Source organism: Tachypleus tridentatus, chromosome 4 (assembly GCF_004210375.1).
Source record: "Tachypleus tridentatus isolate NWPU-2018 chromosome 4, ASM421037v1, whole genome shotgun sequence".
Lineage (NCBI taxonomy): Eukaryota > Metazoa > Arthropoda > Merostomata > Xiphosura > Limulidae > Tachypleus > Tachypleus tridentatus.
The window spans coordinates 92,160,258-92,181,877 of record NC_134828.1 but is presented as its reverse complement, the minus strand read 5'-3'; the positions used below and the strand labels follow the sequence as shown (position 1 = coordinate 92,181,877).

At 33.4% G+C, this 21,620-nt stretch overlaps 1 protein-coding gene across 7 annotated transcripts in view; it reads right to left on the bottom strand.

The window, feature by feature from the left end:
• Nucleotides 1-21,620, bottom strand: part of LOC143249694 (SKA complex subunit 1-like) — a 35,378-nt gene that overhangs the window by 6,752 nt on the left and 7,006 nt on the right. The window contains exons 1-3 of one of the 7 annotated variants that reach the window (XM_076499996.1): nt 13,446-13,516; nt 11,494-11,699; nt 6,267-6,366 (exon numbers count right to left, since the gene is read on the bottom strand). In XM_076499996.1, coding sequence (XP_076356111.1) covers nt 6,267-6,366; nt 11,494-11,689 — 296 coding nt within the window. In that variant the 5' untranslated portion in view covers nt 11,690-11,699; nt 13,446-13,516. Of the gene's footprint in view, nt 1-6,266; nt 6,367-11,493; nt 11,700-13,041; nt 13,257-13,294; nt 13,517-21,620 lie in introns of those variants that run through there. The other 6 variants (XM_076499995.1, XM_076500000.1, XM_076499999.1 and 3 more) reach the window with 6 other exon arrangements.

Here is a 21,620-nt window from a genome sequence, read left to right as displayed (position 1 = left end):
GATCACACCAACAGTATCCCATCAAACGCTTATCAAGACGTTCTCCATTTTTGCTGTGCTTTAGCCAGTTTACCTGAACTGAGCCATTGCCTGTGGCACTTGTCCGAAAAAGGTGAGCTACATTCACGAGAGTGCAAATGTGCACTCTTGCTCTAAGGTTGGCTTCTGTCAAATCACGGGGGACCCATTTTCCAAGTTTTGACACCTTTCCAAGCTGTTGCATATGACGATGAACTGTTGAATGGGTTGAATTAAGTTTCTGTGGTAGTTCCTCAACTGTTACAGCACAATTTTCACCAAGTGCAGCCAACAGCAAGTCATCATTAAACTCAACAGGACGATCTGAACGTGGCACATCACTCAAGCTGTAATCATCACCTGGTCTGAACTTCTGAAACCACCTTCGACATTTTCTTTCATTGAGAGACTCCCCACCATAAACAACTGGAATGTTTTGTGTAGTTCCTGCTCCACTATGGCCTTTTGTAACTCATAAAGCATTGATGTGTTCCTCAGGCACATCCATCTTCATAAGTGTTTATTTGATTAATGATCTGAAAAAGTGCAGTTGGGTTAGTTTTTTTGTTTTTTTTATTTGTCTGAACACTTTTATACACATCCTACTATATATTTTACTCATTAAAGTCTTCTACAAAGACAGAAATGATGATGTACTTTCTGTATTAAATTTTTGGAAATCACTTATGGGATGGCCTGACACATTATATAAACCTAGTAATGAGCAACAACAATATACCAGAACATTTCACTAAATTTGAATTTGCTTTATCTTTAAAATATTGCACTTTAAAGGTGTCACATACATCTTAGTGGTTCTTCTTGAATCCATTAAGGATGCTTGTATTTGTATTCTAAGTAAAAATTAACTCAAATGCTTAAACTTTGAGAGGTTATTGTTTTGTTTTTTGAATTTCACACAAGCCTACTCAACAGTTATCTGTGCTATCTGTCCCGAATTTAACAGTGTAAGACTAGAGGGAATGCAGCTAGTCATCACTACCCACTGCCAACTCTTGCGCTACTCTTTCATCAACAAAGAGTGGAATTGACTTTCACATTATAATGCTACCATGGCTGAAAGGGCAAGCACGTTTGGCGATACAGGAATTCGAAACCCACGACCTTAAGATTACGAGCCAAGTGCCTTTACCACCTGGCCATGCCGGGCCACCAACAAGGGAAATAAGTGACCAAACAAACTTTTAGATATGATAGTTTGTAGAAGACAATTATTAAATAACTAAATTGAGTGAACTAGTCTTTGGTTTTGCAAGAGAAACTACATCAACATTCACAACACCATGGCAATCATGTTATAAGTCTCATCAGGTAAATTTGCAGTATTTGAAAATAATGATAAGTGAATGAGACTGCTGTGCTTTATGTCAGATTATTTCCTAAAGAAATGGATTCCAATCCCACAGTGTACCTTTCTGACTTGCCTATGTTTTACTATTAAAAAAAAACTCAAGTACTTCTAATGGCTAAATGTAAAATCATGTGTTATTAAGCTTCTTCCACTGGGTGTCATAACTTTTGTCCAACCAATGAACATCATTAAGAAGATATTAAGCAATATTTAATAGAATGTACATCTCTGATACAAATTAATTAGTATTATATTAATACCACACAGAAGTATAATCTCGAGACATTAAACGACTTCAGTTATGGTCCAAGTTTCCTGCTCCACCTACGTTTTTAACAACTGGATTTTACTAGGCATACAATAAAATAAATACAATTTATGTTGGGTAGTTTTAGCATACTATTTGATAAATACACAGAGATTTAATCTTATACGAGTTAAAAATAGCATAAGTACAAGCATTTTTGCAACACACACTTCATGAAAATTGCAGATACTTCAGGAGCACATTTTAAAGTTCAAAATAGAATTATGTAAAAATTCACGGGCTGAGATATATAGTTTACATTTAGGCATAAAGCTGAATAACTATTCACATTATTACAACATGACAGACTTTATAAAGTGAGAACAAGTAGCTTGGTTGGTTGGTTGTTTCACATTTATTGGTGCAAAGCAAGTGGGCTATCTGCACCAAACAACCAATAAAAAAGTAAAATCATTAAAAATGTAAAAGAGAATCATGCTGAAACAAAACATAGTCCAATTTTCAAATTAAAATCTTAAATACAGCTAAAAAGACCAATAACCCTTACAAATTTAAAAACACAATTGAGGTGGACAGTGTCACCATTGCCAATGACACTTACAGATCCTTACAGAAGCAAGACGGCCAAAGAGCAATAGAAGATTTGATCTGGAAAAGCTTATCGCGTTGCTCACTCCAAGTTAACTGCCAATTGGCATAGAACCGAACCTTAATACAGGACCATAGTCCATGCATGGGACACACACAGCAATAATAGTACCAGAGCAGTCAGGCTTAACTGTGATGTCAGTGAACATGTTTCTGAGAATACCAGCGTAGCCTGGTATCCAGAAAAACTGGATAAAAATAGATGATAGAGAGAAATGGGCCAGTTGGTTTTGAATACTGATGAGAATGGTGAGAACTAATGTGAATTGATTCCATGGCCAACAGAGAGCTAAGAGAGTCAGAAAGAATAGCACATCACGTACTGCATAGCTTCTATGTGATCCAGGACAAGAGAAATGGCATACAATTTAGCAGCAAACACAGAAACTGTAGGGGATATTCTGTATGCAGCAACCAAATCACAACAAACCATGGCAGAGCACACAGAGTCACCTGATTTCAAACCCTCTGTATAAATGGAAATAGAAGGATGGTTAGAAAGATGTTCGGCAATTAGAAGGCAATACTTCCAATCAGTAGTATCCACCTTCTTCAGATTATTGAAAGAAAGGCCACATATGGGGATGGTAATTAGCCATGGTGGGATGGGCTGATCAGTGGATACAGTTGTGTTATCCAAATACAGATCCAATTCATCCAACTGCACCTGGATACAAAGGCTAAAAGAACAATAGCAGATCACCTGTTCTTAAAAAGTATGGCCCACCAAGGAAGGAAAACACAATCTCAGGTGGGATGCTGTGGTATGGATTGAAGTTTTGAAGCAGACAGTAAAGAAAATTACAAACAGCAAAAGTACAGAAGAGGTTCAAGAGTACTCTGGATTGGAGAAGTGCAGAAGGCCCCTGTGCAGAGCCAAAGCTCCTGATGGTGAACAGGGTCCAACATCTTCAAGGCAGATCCAGAGACCCATAGTCTAGTTTTGATTGAATAATGCATGACAGATCTTTAGCATAGACCATCGATCAACTCCCCAAGAGGTAGAAGAGAGGACACGGAGGATGTTTAGTGCCCTTGCACACTTGAAACATGTCTGATTGATGTGTGGAATAAAAGTGAGCTTACAGTGAAAGAGAAGCCCCAAGAACTTTGCCTCAGGGACCACGGGAAGCACAACTTCTCCGAGACAGAGCTTGGAATCTGGGTGAATATCCTATTGGCAGAGTGTCAGTTTTATGTCAGTTGTCAACATAGAGACCATGTGCAACTGCATGGGGAAGTTGTCCACTGATGGCATTAATCTTTATAATGAAAAGTGTAACACTCAAGACAACTCTGAGGGACTTAAAGTTCCTGTGGGATGACAGGGACAGAGATGGAAGTAGACGTAGATTCATCAACTCTTTTAATCATGGAGGGCAAAAGATTCTTCAGATGTTTTGCAAATGACTCTGCTGAAAGCACAGAGATTTATCTGTACTCACATTGTGGTAGTGGAATGGAGAGCAAAAGCACATGTCTGAGTTGGAGTTGAGGATAATAATTTCTGAGCCTCTGGGTAGGAGATGTTACTTATAGACTTCAAGCATTGCAACTCTTTCTCCTCCACCCATTTAAGGCAAGAAATAAAGAGGGTGTGGACCACTAGAGTTAACACAGCATGATTCTAGTTTGCACTTGCAAGCATTGTGATCTTTGCAACCACAACAAGTACATGTTAAAGGACCATGAAATGATGTTTTTGACTGACCAAACCGTTGTCGCTTGAAACGTCTGAGATGGTTGGGAATGTATGACCACATCTTACAGTTCAGGAAACTTGCTTTAACTGTGGTAGGAAGATGTGGCAATGTGATGTAAACATCAATATCAGAACATTAGTTGGCACCACAATTCTTTCTTTGCGAGTAGAGATTTAGCACACCACAGAAACACCTTACCGGAAAAACCAGCAAGGATCTCTGACTCAGGAATGTTCTTTAAATCCCTCTCAACTATAGCTCCTCTGGAAGAATTCAAAGTTGCATGGGGAGTAACCTCGATGGGTATATCCCCAATGGCCTTCGATTTCAAGAGAAGTTTAGTGTGTTGTGGTGATGTTTCCACCAAAATGTCTCCAAAGCACAACTTCTTCCCTGACTTAGGGGATACAGCAAGCCCATCTAATCCCTTTTGAATAAAAAAGGGGGACATCTGCCCTAAGAATTTCTTAGATAAGAAATGGATAATTAGAAATCAACATACAGAATCTAACTGCAATGTTAACTGTACAACAGTCGTTCATGCTGGTTGTTTTCTGATAATATGTTTTTTTTTCAATTTTTTTCATAAATGGGGGTATTCATAATATAAACGCTACATTTCAGTACCCACTAACCCCACCCACCATACAGCCCTTCAAGGGGATGCACTACAATATCAAACAAGAACACTGCAGCAACGCCAGGGTTTCATGAGCACAATACCTAAACACCAGTATCAGACACAACACCCACTGAAAATGTCCAACACTTATACTTGATTGATTCTAGCTTAAGTGGACCAGCCACTTGACCCTGGGAGGAACAACCCCAAGGCTGCCTGTCTACAGAAATTGAAAGCCAAAGTGGTGTACTGAAGCTGGACCTCTCAAATACCAGGGTCCCCTCCTCCCCTTCATGGGTCACCACACATGGCAAACAAATGGGCAGATGTTCAGATTCCAGAGGAGATAAACTAAAAGTACAGAAACTGCTCTGAGAGTTCCCCTCATCATGTACAGGAATCCATCTGGTGTAGCTTGAACTTGTAATTTTTTTTTTTCTATGGGCCTGCATTTACATTCCTAGGTGCGTTGCTTTGTAGAAAGAACCAAAAGGTTGGGTGTCATCTACTTTCAGTTCTTCTTTTCTCACAAAAATGTCAAGCTTTAAAGGATGATGTCATTTTTAACTCTTTTAGACTGGAGGAGGGATCATTGGTAGCTAATGACTCTTTTTCTTAGTTGTCTTAATAAATAATACCTGGTTTTGGTTTCAGAAAAATAATAGAATTTGATTTTTTTTCCCCCCATACAGTTTTGAAAAACTTCAAAATACACCCATTCATTGTACATTTTAGAGGATTTTATTGCTAATCAGAAAATTTCATTATTTTTATACAAAATCAGTTTTAATTTGATTGATTGATTGATATTTATCAATATATTTCTTTTTGTACATTTACTTTACTGACTGCAGTATCTACCAAATCCAGTTATAACTTGATAAGAAAAAAACACACAACAAAACTGACAAAAATTTATCAATGGCCCATGACCTGACCTGTCACAGTGACATCAGGTCAGTTTGGGCAACAATATTGTTGCTATCAATATTCTAAATAAAGATCATTTTATATCTAATAAATATTTATTTATTTCCAGTGAATAAAAATATATTTTACTTATCTTTGTTGTTCTAATATGATCAATAAAGTTAACAACAACATTCAATAAATAAGGACCCGAGTCGTGGAGTATTTTGCTATCATCTACAATACTTTCTCAAAATAATTAGGTTTACCCGAAGTCTTGTAGAGAAAAACATCTGTACCTTTCAAAGAAGTATAGTGTAACAATAACATTTTCATAGAAGAAAAGAACACCTAAGAAAAATATTAAAAAAATATTAAAATGTAATCATAATGTTTTACTTAAAATTTGAAATGCAGTGTACCACTGACACCTGAAAGTTGTTCAATCATCGAGATATAGTTAATACTTCAATATTTCTTTCAAAAACTTAAAAGTATGTTACCGAGCTTGTTTTGTCTTCTTTTTTCTACAAATGGTGTAGTTGCTACTACTACAAGTAAATAATTTGGTTTTTCATTCATACTGAAAATGCACAAAAAACATTATTTGTCATAGAGTAATTAACTTCTAGGAAAATGAATTTTTTTTTGTGAGAAGTTCTTCCATTAATAATATTACAATCTAAATGATCTGTCAAAAATTACTTATATTTTAACTAAAGTTACCTAGTTAATGAAGAAAGCTGATGAACTAGAGCTTGTGGGATATTCTGATTGCAGTAATCCAATCTTTGATCCAGTTCCTGAAGCTTTTTCTGGAGTTCTTAAAAAAGGTTTTAAATTTAGACGTTTTAAAGTATAAAACTGAATATTTTGCATGCACAAGCCACAAGCTTCACAGAGGATTAAGTTACCTCATCTATATACAACATATAGAGACTGCTTCAGAAGAAGCTTCCCAAACATATAGTGATCATTATCCTAATGCAACTTTTAATCTGAATAACTAAAACTATTCTGCAATTTATAATTCCAAGTAGATTTTGATGATTATTCAGTGCAATCTAGCTTTGTTCACATTTCAAAGCCTTTGCCATTTGATTACAGTGGTAAGGCTGTGATCTTAGCTCGTGGAGTGTTAACTATGTGTCCTAAAAATGTTTGAAAGAGATAGAATGTGGGTTCAGGATGGGCCATTCCAAGACATTATTAGTTGAAACTAAGTGTGGCTCTCTTAATTTATATGCAACAGGAAGCATTCTGCATTAAAAATTACCTAACCAAGAAACTTTTCCACAGTCCTAAAAATATGTTGATTTAACCCTCAAACAACAGCCATCGTCAACTGATGCTGTTACATACAACATTCCCGTTTTAAGGGTTAATAGCTCTTGACATCCATGGTATCTAGAGATGTTGACATTCCATAATGTTCCCCATGCCCAAGATGTACAATACAGCTTGCATCACCACAATCCTTCACCACAGTTGGCAGATTAAAATTATAATTTTGTCACAAAAAGGACAACTAATGATCAATAGTACAATGCTGACAGGTTTGATTAAATTGAGCAAAATGTCAGCTACGAGCAATTTAAGGTCTAAATATATCTATCTTTATAATGTATCCACATTCATGAAAAGCATAATGTACACTACAGTTGAATAATTAACCAAATTGATTGCTCATGAACATCAATTACATCATTTAGATAACAAAATAATTGGTTAACTGATTTATGTCACAAAATAAATCAACTGATAAAAATTTAGTGTTTCCTATTATGGCTGTTTTCAGTTATTTCAAGTATCCAAGTACTTAACTTAACTAGTGCCATTATTTCTTGCAATTTGTTGTTGCTTCAACTTAAGTTAGTGTCACAAGCCACAAAAATAATGAACTAGTCAAAACTAAGGGCTTATAACCATTACAGTTTTTAGTTATTCCAACTTTTTAAGTCTTGTGACAGTAATAAGTTAATGAGCCTTCCATTGATTGTCAAACTCTACTGTACACCCTTCCAGATTTGGCTCATCCATATCTTCCAACAAGTTTTGAAAAGTCACCACAAATGTGTTAAAATAACTTCCAGATCCTTTACACATTTGTCATGTTCTCACAGTGCTTATGTTTAACCTTAAACAGGAAGGTTATTAGACCTACAACTGGCTTTATTGAAGAATTTCATGAACAATAGATCATGCTTGAGAAAGTACAACTACACCCCTGTGCAAATTAATTGAAACAAGATGGAAAATTACGATTTTTTTCAATTTTTTGCATTTTATTTCTGAGAATCCAAAAATTACTCACAAATTAATACATGATATGACTGTCTTTATTTTTCAGAAGATCATTAATCCGCTTTGGCATCGAGTCTACGAGTTGACTACAATCTTTACTAATTTTTGGATCACAGTACCACATCTCAATTATGGCCTCAGTTAGCTTATCTTTCGTAGTACAGTCTTTTCCTCGAAGTCTTTCTTTACAAATAGCCCAAAGATTTTCAATAGGATTTAAGTCTGGAGAGTTTCCAGGCCAGTCCAGCACCTTTATTCTCGTTGTAGTCATAAAATTCTTATCAGGTTTCGAAGTGTGGCACAGAGCCAGATCTTGCTGAAAAATGCCAGATCGATCTGGAAATCTCTTTTTCAATTCTGGAATGACTCTTTTCTGCAAAACTTTGATGTACTGTGGTCTTCGCATCATACCTTCTACGATATGTAAGCCTCTAACACCATAGTAGCTGAAAAAGCCCTAAAACATCTTCAAGGAATGTTTTACGAACTGATGCGAGATTCTCGAAGTTTCTCACCTGGAGATCTGCGAACATGCAGACTTCTTTGACCCTGTACAAAGAAATGAGTCTCGTCACTGAATAACACCTTCCACCATTGTTCTTGTGTCCAGTTCTTGTATTTCTGACCCCATTGATACCATATTTTCTTTATTGAGTTGGTAAGAAGTTGTTTTTTGACTGGTCTCCTTGCCCTTCTAACACAATTTCGAATGATGCAATATTCCTCAAAATTTTGTCATATATCCCAAAAATAGATCAACCGTGCTGCAAAACACAGCTATCAACATCATCTGCGTGAAAAAATGACTATTAAAGGAAATCAGCAGGTCCAGAGAGCCTACACCAGCCGCCATGCTGAAAATATTGTAAAATGACCATTTGTTTCAATTAATTTGCACAAGGGTGTATTTGATACACTATATAAATGTTCCATAATCCTAACACTTGTAATGTTTTACATTTTGACATTTCTTACACATGAAGTGACACTACTTGTTTACTTACCTATCTAACATTTGTATACATACTTACCCTACCCTCATATGCAGACTTAGTATGATATTGATAGTGAAATATTTTTATGTTGAAATTTTACTTTCATTGACAATGTTATAATCATTTTTCCTTAAATATTTGTTTTAGGTTCTTAAAACCAATGCATTTAAACACAGTTGTAACAATTACAGCTACATTTTTAAGGCATTTTATGCATCTTAAGTAAATAATAAATGTCTTCAAAGTTTTAATTTTGAATCAAACAAATGTAACCACGTACATTCAAATACTTTTACATGAGAAAAGTTAGGAACAACAATCTCTGTTCATAAGTCTTAAGACTTTTTTGTAAGGTAGCCTAATGAAGCAAGTAATATAGATGTATCTAAAAACTGCTTTAGAAATAGTTTGAATCATAGGTAAACTAGTAACTGAAGTGTGGAACTTAAGAATTATTAGATACCACTCTCAGTTTTGATCTGAATATACTAGTGGAATACTTCCATCATTCTGTCTCTGGTTTTCAGTTCTTATTACTATCAAACTTCAACAGCCAAAGAACAGTCATATAGATTAGTAGCTGCACAGTAACTTATTTCAGCAAACACAAAGCAATGTGAATAAAGATTGTGTTTACTGGTGTTTTTCTATTATTATCCATGTTATTCTTTGCATAACAGCCCTTAACTGCACATACTGCAAATATATACTTTTAACTGTGAGAATATTGGTATTTAAATGCCACAGATTAGTTTAAGAATTAAAGGTCACAATTCCCATTTATATCCAAATGTACTGACTAATGGACTATTCTGCCTGCATAATAAGCAGATATAGTCATTTCAAGTGCACTGTCTTATGAATAAAGATTGAATTCATTTGTTTTTCCCTTTCTATCTGAATTTACTTTCTTCTTTGCACAAGTCTTAAACCTAAATTATGAAGATATTTATATATATATATATATATCCATGAGACACCATCGTTCCTGAGTAAGTTTGTTTTTTTTTTTTTTATTAAGTTTACTTTTCTTTACTAGTATGGTACAACTGCTTCTTACTAAATACATATTATTTGTATTTTCTTTATACAATTTACTAATGCAGCCATACTTGAAATAGCACACTGTATATAACCTTTTAGTAAAAAAACAAAACCAAAATATATTGGTTGTTGGATATAAAGCAGGTATAACTGCACATTGCACAAACTTGTTTCTTCAATGCATAATACTTGTATTTATAATGCATTCTTCAGATAAGATGTAGAGGGTGGGGCCCAAAAGTCTTGTCACTCCCCCATATTTTTCAGTGATTCAGGATATATGATAATAATAGCGAGGATAAATAAATTTGACTGTTAAATGGTAAAAATTACAATTTTTTTTTATCAACTTATCATTTATAAGAATCCTTTAATGGTTCAAAAGGTCAGTATGAACACCATTTTTCTGACACAAAATGATTCTGTGCCACATCCTACGTGATATTTTGCAGAACATGGACTTTTTTATTTTGGTAAAGAAAACTCTCACAGCCACCTAAATCAAAGAAAATAATAATTAGATTACAACTCAAAACAAGACATTTAGACAACCCTGTATATCTCTACAAGACACAATTAATCAGATTTTACTTTCCCTATTATTTATCTAAAACAGGCCTTGTAATTTTTAATACAAATATTGTAGCTAAACTAGATTTCTTAATCTATCCAAGCCATTGATTAAGATGAATAATAGTGCTGTCAAGATAGTGATTTGTAGACATATATAATTACCTTTCTGATTTGTAACCAGTGTCTGTAAAAAATATTAATGGACTTCAACCAAAAAGAACCTTTTTCATTATAGTGGGTTTCAGGGATCAGTTGTTGTGCCTTTGTTATTGTTTACAAATGAATTAACTAATTGTTCATTAATCCTATCAAGATATTTTCACTTACTTAACCCTTCATGTGATACCAAAGATGTTAGAAATGGGTTTCAAGATGAAAACAAATATAAATCATCTTTGGACTGATAAGAGAAATATATTAAAGTTTTTTTCCCTCTACCCTTACAAGTTCAACATGTTCATAATAAAACCTACCTTTGTGAATGAGCGTACTTTAACTGGCTTTGTAAGTAAATTATTCTTGTACAATACATCATGTGTTGTTTCTTTCTTCATTTATTATGTCAGTGTTCAGAAGGTCAGATCAACACTCTATGACTTGGTATTCTTTAAACCTATAGCTTAAGAGAAGTTTATTTTTCTAAAATAATTTCTTATAGAATAAATATCCATCAGTATCAGTGGAGGAAAGAAATTTACATGTGCTTAAAAAGGGAATAAATTATTCCTGGGTTTACATTTTTATGAGTTGTGACACTGACTGACTGAGTAGGACATTTAATTAATTGAAATAACACTGAGAAATCAGAATGGCAATATCTTGGTTACTTGAATAGTTGGAACAATCAAAAACAGTAAAAATCAGAAATTAATTTTGATCAAATCTTTTACAATTGATGTCCATAGGTAACTCATTATTTTGACTAATCATTCAACCTTAGACACAGGTATGAGGGTTTTAAGTTTTTGTAATAAACCACATTTACTGTATGTTAGGATTTTCTATCATATTTCTTAAGTTTCAAATAACACATACTTCATAGTTTTTAAGGTTCTTCTGAATGTAATCTACCTCTTCACGCATTTTTACCAGCAAGTTTTTCAACTGGACTATATGTTCTTGGATGGACTGGATCACACCCATGGATGAACTATCCATGTTTCTCAGCAATAAACATTTCTTTAAAAATTCAGTCTTCTCCAAAAAGTATTCAGCCAGATTTTCTAGTTCCATGGACTTTTTTCTAAAGTAATTAATTCAACAAGACATTAACTTTATTTATCAAGAGCGTAAAAATTTCTTATCACAATTTTAAACTTTTACCCTCCATAGGAATAAAAATAAATACCACATACAACATATTTACATAAGTATTCAGTATATAAATTTAATTCATAGTGTATATAAAAAACAGAAAACTTATTTGTTTGTTAAAGGTTGTGAACATTTTCTAAAATATTTAACATAAAATTCACATTAATTTAATGGTTAAAGATCTCTTAAAAGCATACAGAGGACATAAGCATCATAAAGGCAATGCATTGAAGAAACCAGAATCAAAAACAAGTTTACAATTCAGAAGTATAATAGCCATAAAAGACTTTGCAACTCCAATCCATTTCCCATAGCTCATAAACCCACAAAAGACTGTTAATTTACATCACATTTTCAATTTCTTTCCACAAAATTACTCAATTGTTACCAGAGCACAGTTGTCCCTAATTTTGAACAGAACGAATGAACCCACCACCAATTATTAGGTTCTTTTGTCTCACTGAGTAATTGAATCCAATTATCTTTCTTATAACATGCATGGCCTTAAAGTGTGGAGCATGTTTTTGCAACAGTAGGGCATGAGCCTTGGATTCACAATATGGACATATTAACCACCAAGGCCAAGCTCAGTAAATAAGACCACATAATAAAGTGAAATATTAATCAAAACAGTGATATATAAGCCAAGAAGAATATATTCACCTAACTGATAACACATTCATTATCATCCTTATAAGTATGTGTAATTAACCATACTCATTAAAAAGTTGATTTTCAATTTTGCTTTAAGTTGGAAGTTTGTTCTGATTAGAACTTAATGTCAAAAGAAATCAAATGGAATATTTCCATTGCTGCCACAATATTCCTTCCTGGGAGGGCCCTGAAGACAGCAGCAGATTAGAAGCAGAAAGTTTTTTTTTTTTTATTAACACATTCAACTGTTGTTTGTTTGATTTGAATTTCATGCAAAGCTACACAAGGGCTAATTGCATTAGCCTTCCTTAATTTAGTTGTGTAAGACTAAAGGGAAGGCAGCTAGTCATCACCACCCATTTTAAACAAGATTTGATTGTGACTCCTACTGCCACATACGTTTCTTCTTAATCTTATGAATTCTGTGATCAAAACACATGGATTGAGCAAACTAGTATAATTAAATACAAATTGACCAATTAATATTTTGACTACTGTGATTATATATTAACACCAGTTATATGATATTAATGACATAGCCATAAAAATAACTGTTGGTACATAAATTTGTTACTTCAATAATAATTTTAATAATAATAATTTACTTATTTAGTTACCCGATCATTGTAACTTTCATTTTTCACTAAAATGTTCAAAATTCCTAAGTCCCAGTTATATACATTTTCACTTTTGAGCCTTTCTTAATTTACATTTAGCCCACAAAAACGAAAATAGTTAATTTTTATTATAAATATATATTAAAGCCTAATATTGTAACTGATACATAACAGGCCGAGTATCTCTAATCGTAACAGTTTGAAGAAACAAACCAAACAAACGACAAGACACGAACTGTTTAAAGTTACTTACTCTTTACCTCAGGTTTGATACCACAGCTCAATACTTAAATGTTAATTGTTCTTTTCACACCAGGTATATACAGTTACAATTATTAAAATAGGTATGTGTGTGCCAAATATAAAATAAACTAGAAGATCATAAACAACTTGAATAAAATTACCATACGCTTTACAATTCTCAAAACAGCAGCTTTATTTAAAAATCTGGCGGCAACAGTCTCTGCTCTCTGGTGAGCGAAACGTAACTAAAAAAAACACATTTTACTTAATTATAATTACATTTAATCATTGTATTTGTGTTTAACATTTCTTCGAATTTCAATCAAAGCTACTATAAGGGTCCTTGGCTACACATATAATATTTCCCAAGTGTTTTGAAGGAAGTTAAGGATTTGATATTTGAGCCACTTGCTACCATTTTTTGTAAGTCTTTGAACAGTGAGCAGATGCCAAAAAATTAAAAATTAGCTCGTATTACATCTCTATTCAATGGAGAAGATAAAAAAATTGTCCAAATAATTATAGGCCTTTTAGTCTTATATCAGTTGTGGGAAACGTTTCCCAAAGTCTTATAAAATGTTTTGCAAAATCATTCAACAAAGTTTAGAACTTTATTAAATAGTCAACATGGCTTCACTAAGACAAATTCGCGCCCTACAAATATTTTGAGGTTCTTTGAAAATATTATTGCTTATGCAGATACGAGTAATTTGAATTATAAGTATAATGAAATTTGCATGGGAATAACATTAACAGCTTCATGAAAGAAAGGATTCTAGGTAAAGTGATTTACTAGTCTCCTGAGCCATCCAAGCAGTGTGCTGCTGCTTGTGAATGTTAAGATGTATCTTCATAAATATTGAATATGAGTACAAAATTAATTTTTGTAATATTGTGTTCAACCTTGGGTTCTTTACCTTAGGAAGGACATTGAGCTGTTGGGAAAAGTTCAGAGGAGGTCGATAAGAATGGTGTCAGAGACAGAGAGTTGTTATACAAGGAGAGGTCATGCTCTCTGAAAATGTTCTCCTTGAAAGAAAGAGTATTAGAGGAGGTTTAAGATTGTCAATAGAATTTAAAGTGCTGATTCATTATCTTTTTCCACAATTGATGCGAACAACAGAAGGACTAGGGACACAAGCATTCAAATTTGGTTGGATAAGAGTGATCTTCAGATAAAACAGTTTTATATTTCTAAAAGGTTGTTTGGTCTTTGGAATAGGTTTGATGGATATAGAAAACTGTTTAAAGTAAGTTTTATTCTTTAGTTTTTTGACTTAATATTTAACGATTGCTTGCTTTTTAAGACTGGGGTGTTTAATTTGAATTGTTTTAAAAGTTTTAGTAATGACAAGTTTCGTTACGTAACACTCTAAGAATCGTTCGTTGTGTTTTCAAATATATTGTTGTCTTGACTTTAGTAATATTATTGACGTTTTTCTACGCAAATCTTCAGTGTTTTTCTTGTTTTCTCGTTATCTTAACTAAGTTTTGCTACATTGTGGCGTCACTCATACAGTTTATAGAAAGTTAGAGGCCTCAGTGAAGATCCCACCGAGGAGAATCGAACGGCTGATTTTAGCATTTTAAATCCGTATACTTATCGCTGTGCTAGCGGGTGGCTCAGTGAAGAATGTATTTATGTGTGTGTAACTCGCAAGTCCACGTGAAGTAGAAAAAAACTAAGTGAAGTTCGACTAGATAAAAGTTAGAAACGTGGTGATTAGTCATAATAGTCGATATTCTAAAGTAAAATTCACAGTTTAATGGATATAAGAAAGGTAAATTGTTTTGCTAAAAGATGTTCTACAGTAATTAAAACAATATGTGTGGACTTTGACCAAATGGAGACAATTATGTGAAGTTCAGGATACAACTGTGGTAACCCACAGGGTATAGTATGTGAATTACTCACTGATACTATTGCGATAAGAATTAAAAAAAATAGTTCGTCTTGTCAACTGGTTCTAAAGTAATTGATTTAGCCTAAGTGGACTTTTGACAAGAAAAACTGTTGTTGTTGTTATTTGTTATCAGGCACACAGCTACACAAAGAGTTACCTATGCTCTGCCCACCATGAGTAACTTGGTTTCTCGCAAAAATATGTGTGTGCCACTGAAGGGGTAAACAAGAAAATAAAACTAATTAGAGGCTTAGATACAATTCTTATATTTCAGAGTGAAATATATTTGTGCATATATTGACTCGTTTTGTATATATTATTTTAAAACAAGTGGGTTATATTCTGTCCAATTATTGCCAACAAGTCACTGACATCTACTCTAAAAGAATCCTCAGTCCAAGCAAATATATATAAAACCCTGACAGGGTTGCCTTCAGGAGTCGTGGAGGAAGTAAATGTAAATGAGTTTAAAAGAATTCTTGATAATTATATGAATGATGAGAACTGATTTTTAAGATATTAAAAATATGTGTTTAATAGTTTTAGTGTAGAGGATGGGACAGCCTAGATGGACCAATAAGTCCACTGTTGTCTTTGAACATTTTGTTATATGCTATAGTCTTCCTTAAGATTGAAGCGATAGACTCCTGGAATATCCTTTACTATGAAAGGTTGAGATTGAAAATCACACTATAATACCTCCAAGGCTAGAAAGGCATAATGGTTTGGAAAAGTATTCCAGCCCGTAACCTGTAAGTTGTGGACGAGTGTCCTAACCTCCATGCCATAGTATTTCTTGTGTTTAATAAGAAACTGATGCATCAAGATACATTGAAAGAAAAAGAAAACTATTTTGTAAATATTAAAAACAGAATCCTAAGTTATCAAACAATAACAGTATGAAAACCTAATGACTAAAAATTTTTAAAAATTCCGATATCATTATAGCATTTAGAAGCTATATGATACATTTGATATTACAGCTCTGCCATTGCGGTCTATTATTTCATGATAAAATAATGACTGGTCGTGCTGCAGGACAGAAAGTCTTCATTTCACGCATTCCAATAATCCCATCTGACTTGCCGTTTCGATTCAAGTGGCCACAATTTCCAATTCGACTCAGTTTTGCCATGAGTATCAACAAGACACAAGGACAATCACTCAAGATTGTTCGTCTCAACCTGCAAAGCCCATTATTTTTTACGGCCAACTTTATCTTGATTGCTCCAGGATTAGTGATGACAAGCAGTTGGGAAACAACCAATATGATCTATTCTGAGGTACTGCAAGGATAACAATTGCAAACAATGTTATAAAATGTGGTAGAAATATGTAAAATATAAAATGCGATCTGAAATTCTCAGTGAAATGATAAAGTATTGAGATGTAAATAAATAATTCTTACCTCACAACAAAGATTTTTTTATTATACAACAAATTTTATGACTTCTGTAAGCTAATGGGAAAAACGAAATATTTGAAAATATTTTTTGGCTGTATCTCATATCTAAAATCGATTCAAAATAACACCTAGTCGACCAGTGAACTATGAATCTCATAACCCAAGCGAAACCGGGTGTTTAGGCTAACACAGAATATTAGATAACTTTGTGTTCTAAAGACAGCTGGTACGGGCATTGAAAACTTTAACTGAAATAAGCTACAGAACAACGTTGTTCCGTACTATATTTTAATTTAAGTTTTAATACCCATACTAGCCGTCTTGAGAATACATGTTTACTTCAAATGGATTTCTCGTCATCACGAATGGAGAATTTTAGTATGGTGCATAACCGATAGTTTGTCTTTCATTAACTATTAAAGTTTTATAATAAATAACAGCAGTTTTTTCTTTGCTTTACTTTATGTGCCTTTCCAACACTATAGTAGCACGCGTCAGAAAACTTTTATATAAAGCTGTTCTGTCAGGATAGAGAAAATGATTTTTGTTGCTAGAGAGGATTGTTAAGAAATACTATTTTATCTGTGCATTTTTTTAAAGGGACTTGAAGACATATCGGCGTAATTATTCAAAATAATTTTGAATGTTATTGTTTATTTTCACATTTATGAAGATTATTTTGCGCTCTCACTTGAGTACCTTGATTTTACGAGTAGACTAATCTAAAGTTCCTACGCTGGTTGACAATTTACGTGAGATATTTTTGAGATTGCGGTAAAAAAAGTATCCATGGTAGTGAGAGTATTTGACTGATGTATCACTAATCCGTAACCGTTATAGGCTTAAGTTTTCTTGTGAATTATTTATGACATTATGTGTTTTTAATAATTTTTTTAGATAAAATTAACTCTTGATTAGACCCTATAAATGATTAACATTCTTGTAATGCATATTGGGTAGAAAGAATCTCGGTATCAGTATAAAAAGTTTCTCTTTAGATGGTATTTCTATTTTTCTGAGGCTAAATACTCCTTACTTCGTCTTGAATAATATCACTGAACGTAGTGCATGGTATTAAATCCTTGTTTTCCTGAAACACCTCCAGTACTGTCAGAGGAATTTCACAACTTTAACGAACATTGTAAGATGCTGCTCTTATCATTTACGTTATATTCCCAATCTTGTCTCAAATGATTGAAAACATGTTTTTAATAGACATTAATTCCTTCTAACTAGTATGACCGAACGTTTTCGTGGATGAACTTTTGTTTAATATTAAAAAATTCCCCGTGGAAATAAATTAAGATTGAGCATAATATGACTTCCGCTGCGTTTTTGAATAATTATAATATTAATTTCAGCTTCACCTAATTAGTTTCAGCTAATATGATTTCGCCTTCACCAATAGCAACATATAATGACAAGGCACGTCGCCACGATTATATTACGAGTCATTATTACCAAAACAATATAATATTATCAAATTACCTCACAGCAATTATTGTAATTATTACATAATATTATTATGATAATATAGTTATTATTTTATAATAATTGTTTGTTTGTTTGTTTTGAATTTCGCGCAAAGCTACACGATGGCTATCTGCGCTAGCCGTCCCTACTTTAGCAATGTAAGACTAGAGGGAAGGCAGCGAGTCATCACCACCCACCACTAACTCTTGGGCTACTCTTTTACCAACGTATAGTGGGATTGACCGTCACATTATAACGCCCCTACGATTGAGATGGCGAGCATGTTTGGTGTGACAGAGATTCGAACCCGCGATCCTCGGATTACGAGTCGAGTGCTTTAACCATCTGGCCATGCTGGGCCAGATGACTTTTATAGTCATACTTTTATCGTTAGATTTTACTTACAATATTTTGCTGTATAAACTGTTGTCTTACGAATGTAATTAACCTGATTTGTTACTGAAATAATTTATTTATTATTGTTGTGACGCACCAATAACAGACTTACTTTCGTAACTCATTGCTTGCGCAGACTTATAATTTGAGTATATAATTTTGTTGGTAATGTGCAACAAGATTCAATGACCAAATAATGTTGTTGGTAGGAGCACTGCATCAGGCGCTTTTAAGTAATGTTACTACTGACAGAGCTGTTACACCTAGGTCATCTTCAGGTTAAAAGTTGCAAACTCTCTTTGTTAATCTAAAGATGACCTAAGAAAGTCGAAATGTTGTTCTGTACTTTATTTTAATTAAAGGTTTAATACCTATACCAACCGTCTTCAGAATACAAAGGATTTGTTTCTTTTATATAGATTATCCGGACTTTGTTATTTCCGTACTGTTAATGAAAATTCATTCGGATAATCTCACAGTGGTGTGTGTATGTATGCGGACTTACAACGCTAGAAACCGGTTTCGATACCCATTGTGAGCAGAGCGCAGATAACCCATTGTGTAGCTTTGTGCTTAACGTAAAAAAAATAAAAAAATATTTCGGGAAGTTCACTTAGATCACTGGACGAACCTACAGGCTAAATTTATTTGTAGGCATTTTTAACGTGAGAAATTTATCGGAAAATCAGTTTTATCAGAGAATAATCGAATATTCTAAAGTGTAGCCAGCATCCTTCGTGAATTTAAAGTTAAAATATAATACCAGTTTCCTGCCATTATTACCAGTTCCACACACATACACATTCACACTAAAGTTAACACACAGAACATCACTGAAGTTACTACGTCACACATCTCATTAATAATACTGTTAGAGTGACCGAATTTAATTACAACTGTTAACAGTGGTGAACAACCCGTTTCTTTCAATCAAATTTCAATACTTCCATAAAACATATAAAATATATCAGTTAGAACCAGCCTTCTTAATGTATTCTTAGCAATATTTTGTTTCTGACTTTAACAATATGAATTTTCAACCTTCAATCTGAAGTCCAATAAGTGCTTTAGAGTATCTGCCTCTTAAATTGGGTAATGCGCGCTGAAAACTTTTTAACTACAATTAAAAGTTCAAAATGGATCCAAAGTTTACAGTTTACTCTGTCAGTGAAATGAATATGCAACTTGAGTCTTAAAGATCAACGTTTGTATTTCATCTCACTAAACTAAAAAAGTATGTTTATATATCGTTAGAATTCATGAATTCTCCTTCGAACAGTGACATTCTACACTTCGGATCATTCTTAGAGATGTGCACTACGCTCCCAATAGCCTTCGAGCAGCTTGTGCCAGTAAATTTAGTACCAAAGTTATTTATATCTCTCCTCGCAGTACGAGAGGAAGATCTACTTGGGATACCAAGCGTGTGGCGGGTTATACAACTGTATTGTGCCTCTTGTCTGTAAAGAATAACAATAGATAAGTATATCAGTACCACACCATCTAGAGGCACAACACTATAGATGTACCTCTGAAACCAAGATAGAAAATAACCGGCGAGCTTCCGAAACTCTATACACAGAACTGAACAAGAAAATCTGGGGTATCCGAGTGAGAGAACTAACTGCTAACTTTTATTGTTGTTGCTGTATTATGAACAAAGCTGCATAAAGGGCTATCTGCCCTCTGCCCGCCATGAGTATCGAAACCTGGTTTTTAGCGACATAAGTTCGCAGACATACCACTGTGCTAGTGGAGACTAACTTTTAGAGCAAAATAAGTGTACAAGCGTAGTTATTTTTAGGCAACCAAAACTGTTCTTATTCTTAAATTTTTTGTATAGAACGTTTAAAGAAAATGTAACAATAAAAAAATGGCTGCATTTATTGCATGCATTTTTGTAGAATAAAGTCATACAGTGAATGTGTTTAATTTTTTTTTACGCAAAAGCGCAAATTAGTCTAAAAAAGAAAGTATAAATTGAAATCTTCAACAAAAGTTCACATTTTTTCAATGATTCATGAAAATGTCGTCAGTTAATCTTCATTGCGGAATATCTTTCGCTTACGTCTGTAATATACATGATATATATATCTGAATATGTCTTCTTATACTCAATAGTTCTATCTAATTAAACTAAATATAGTTTTTATTATGTGTATTTAGATACAAATGTTATTTCCTAAAAAATAAAAAAGGCAGTGTAATAGATTGAATTACCAATTCTGCGCTGCGCAGAAGACTTTTTGATTTAGGCCTAAGGATAATTTTTAGATATAAAGAAAAAGCACTGAAGATAAAATTTCACTAAATACATTTCATGTGCAGAAGTCATCAGAATAAAAAAAGGTTATTATTTATTGAAAACGTATATAAAAGTATATTTTTTGACACATTCACTGAAAATGTAGTTATTGTTTTCTCAAGTTCTTCTTTTAACATTAAAAAAAGTCAGTAAATTCATTACTGTAGTATCAGAGACGATAAAAATGTATCACATTTATTTTTATAAATTATATTTTCTTTGTTGTTCTATGTTAATGTAAACAAAGTACATTTTATATAATAATGAATAACATAAATATATTTCATATATATCCTCTTGATGCGTTATTTTTGTTAGCAACTGTTTCCAAATATACATCTTGTCATATACTATGCCTTCTAGTGTGATAACATCTTCAAAACGTCCTTTACGTCATGTATCATACCATTTGGTTTGATATATTTTTCCAAACGTCCATTATGTCATATATTTATGTCTTGTGGTATGATATCTTTTTCAAACATACAACATGTCATATACTGTACCTTTGTCTGTCCATAACATACATGTAACAAAATTCTACAGATTTCTAGATGAAACGCTAGTGAAAAGAAGCATTGTTTGAAATTGACATTTTTACTTCTTAATTTAGGTCAAGCTGCACACGATGGGCTATCTATGCTCTATCCACCACGGGTATCGAAATCCTGTTCATAGCGTTGTAAGTCTGCAGACATACCACTGTGCCACTGAGGAGATTTAGGTCAAGGTAACAATTGGAACTCAGAACAGTGAAAACCACTGCGGCGAATATCAGAAATAGCTATGTCAAACATAGAGAAGCAGTTTCAGATGAGGTAGAAATAATAATGTAATGGATGAAAGAAGTAAA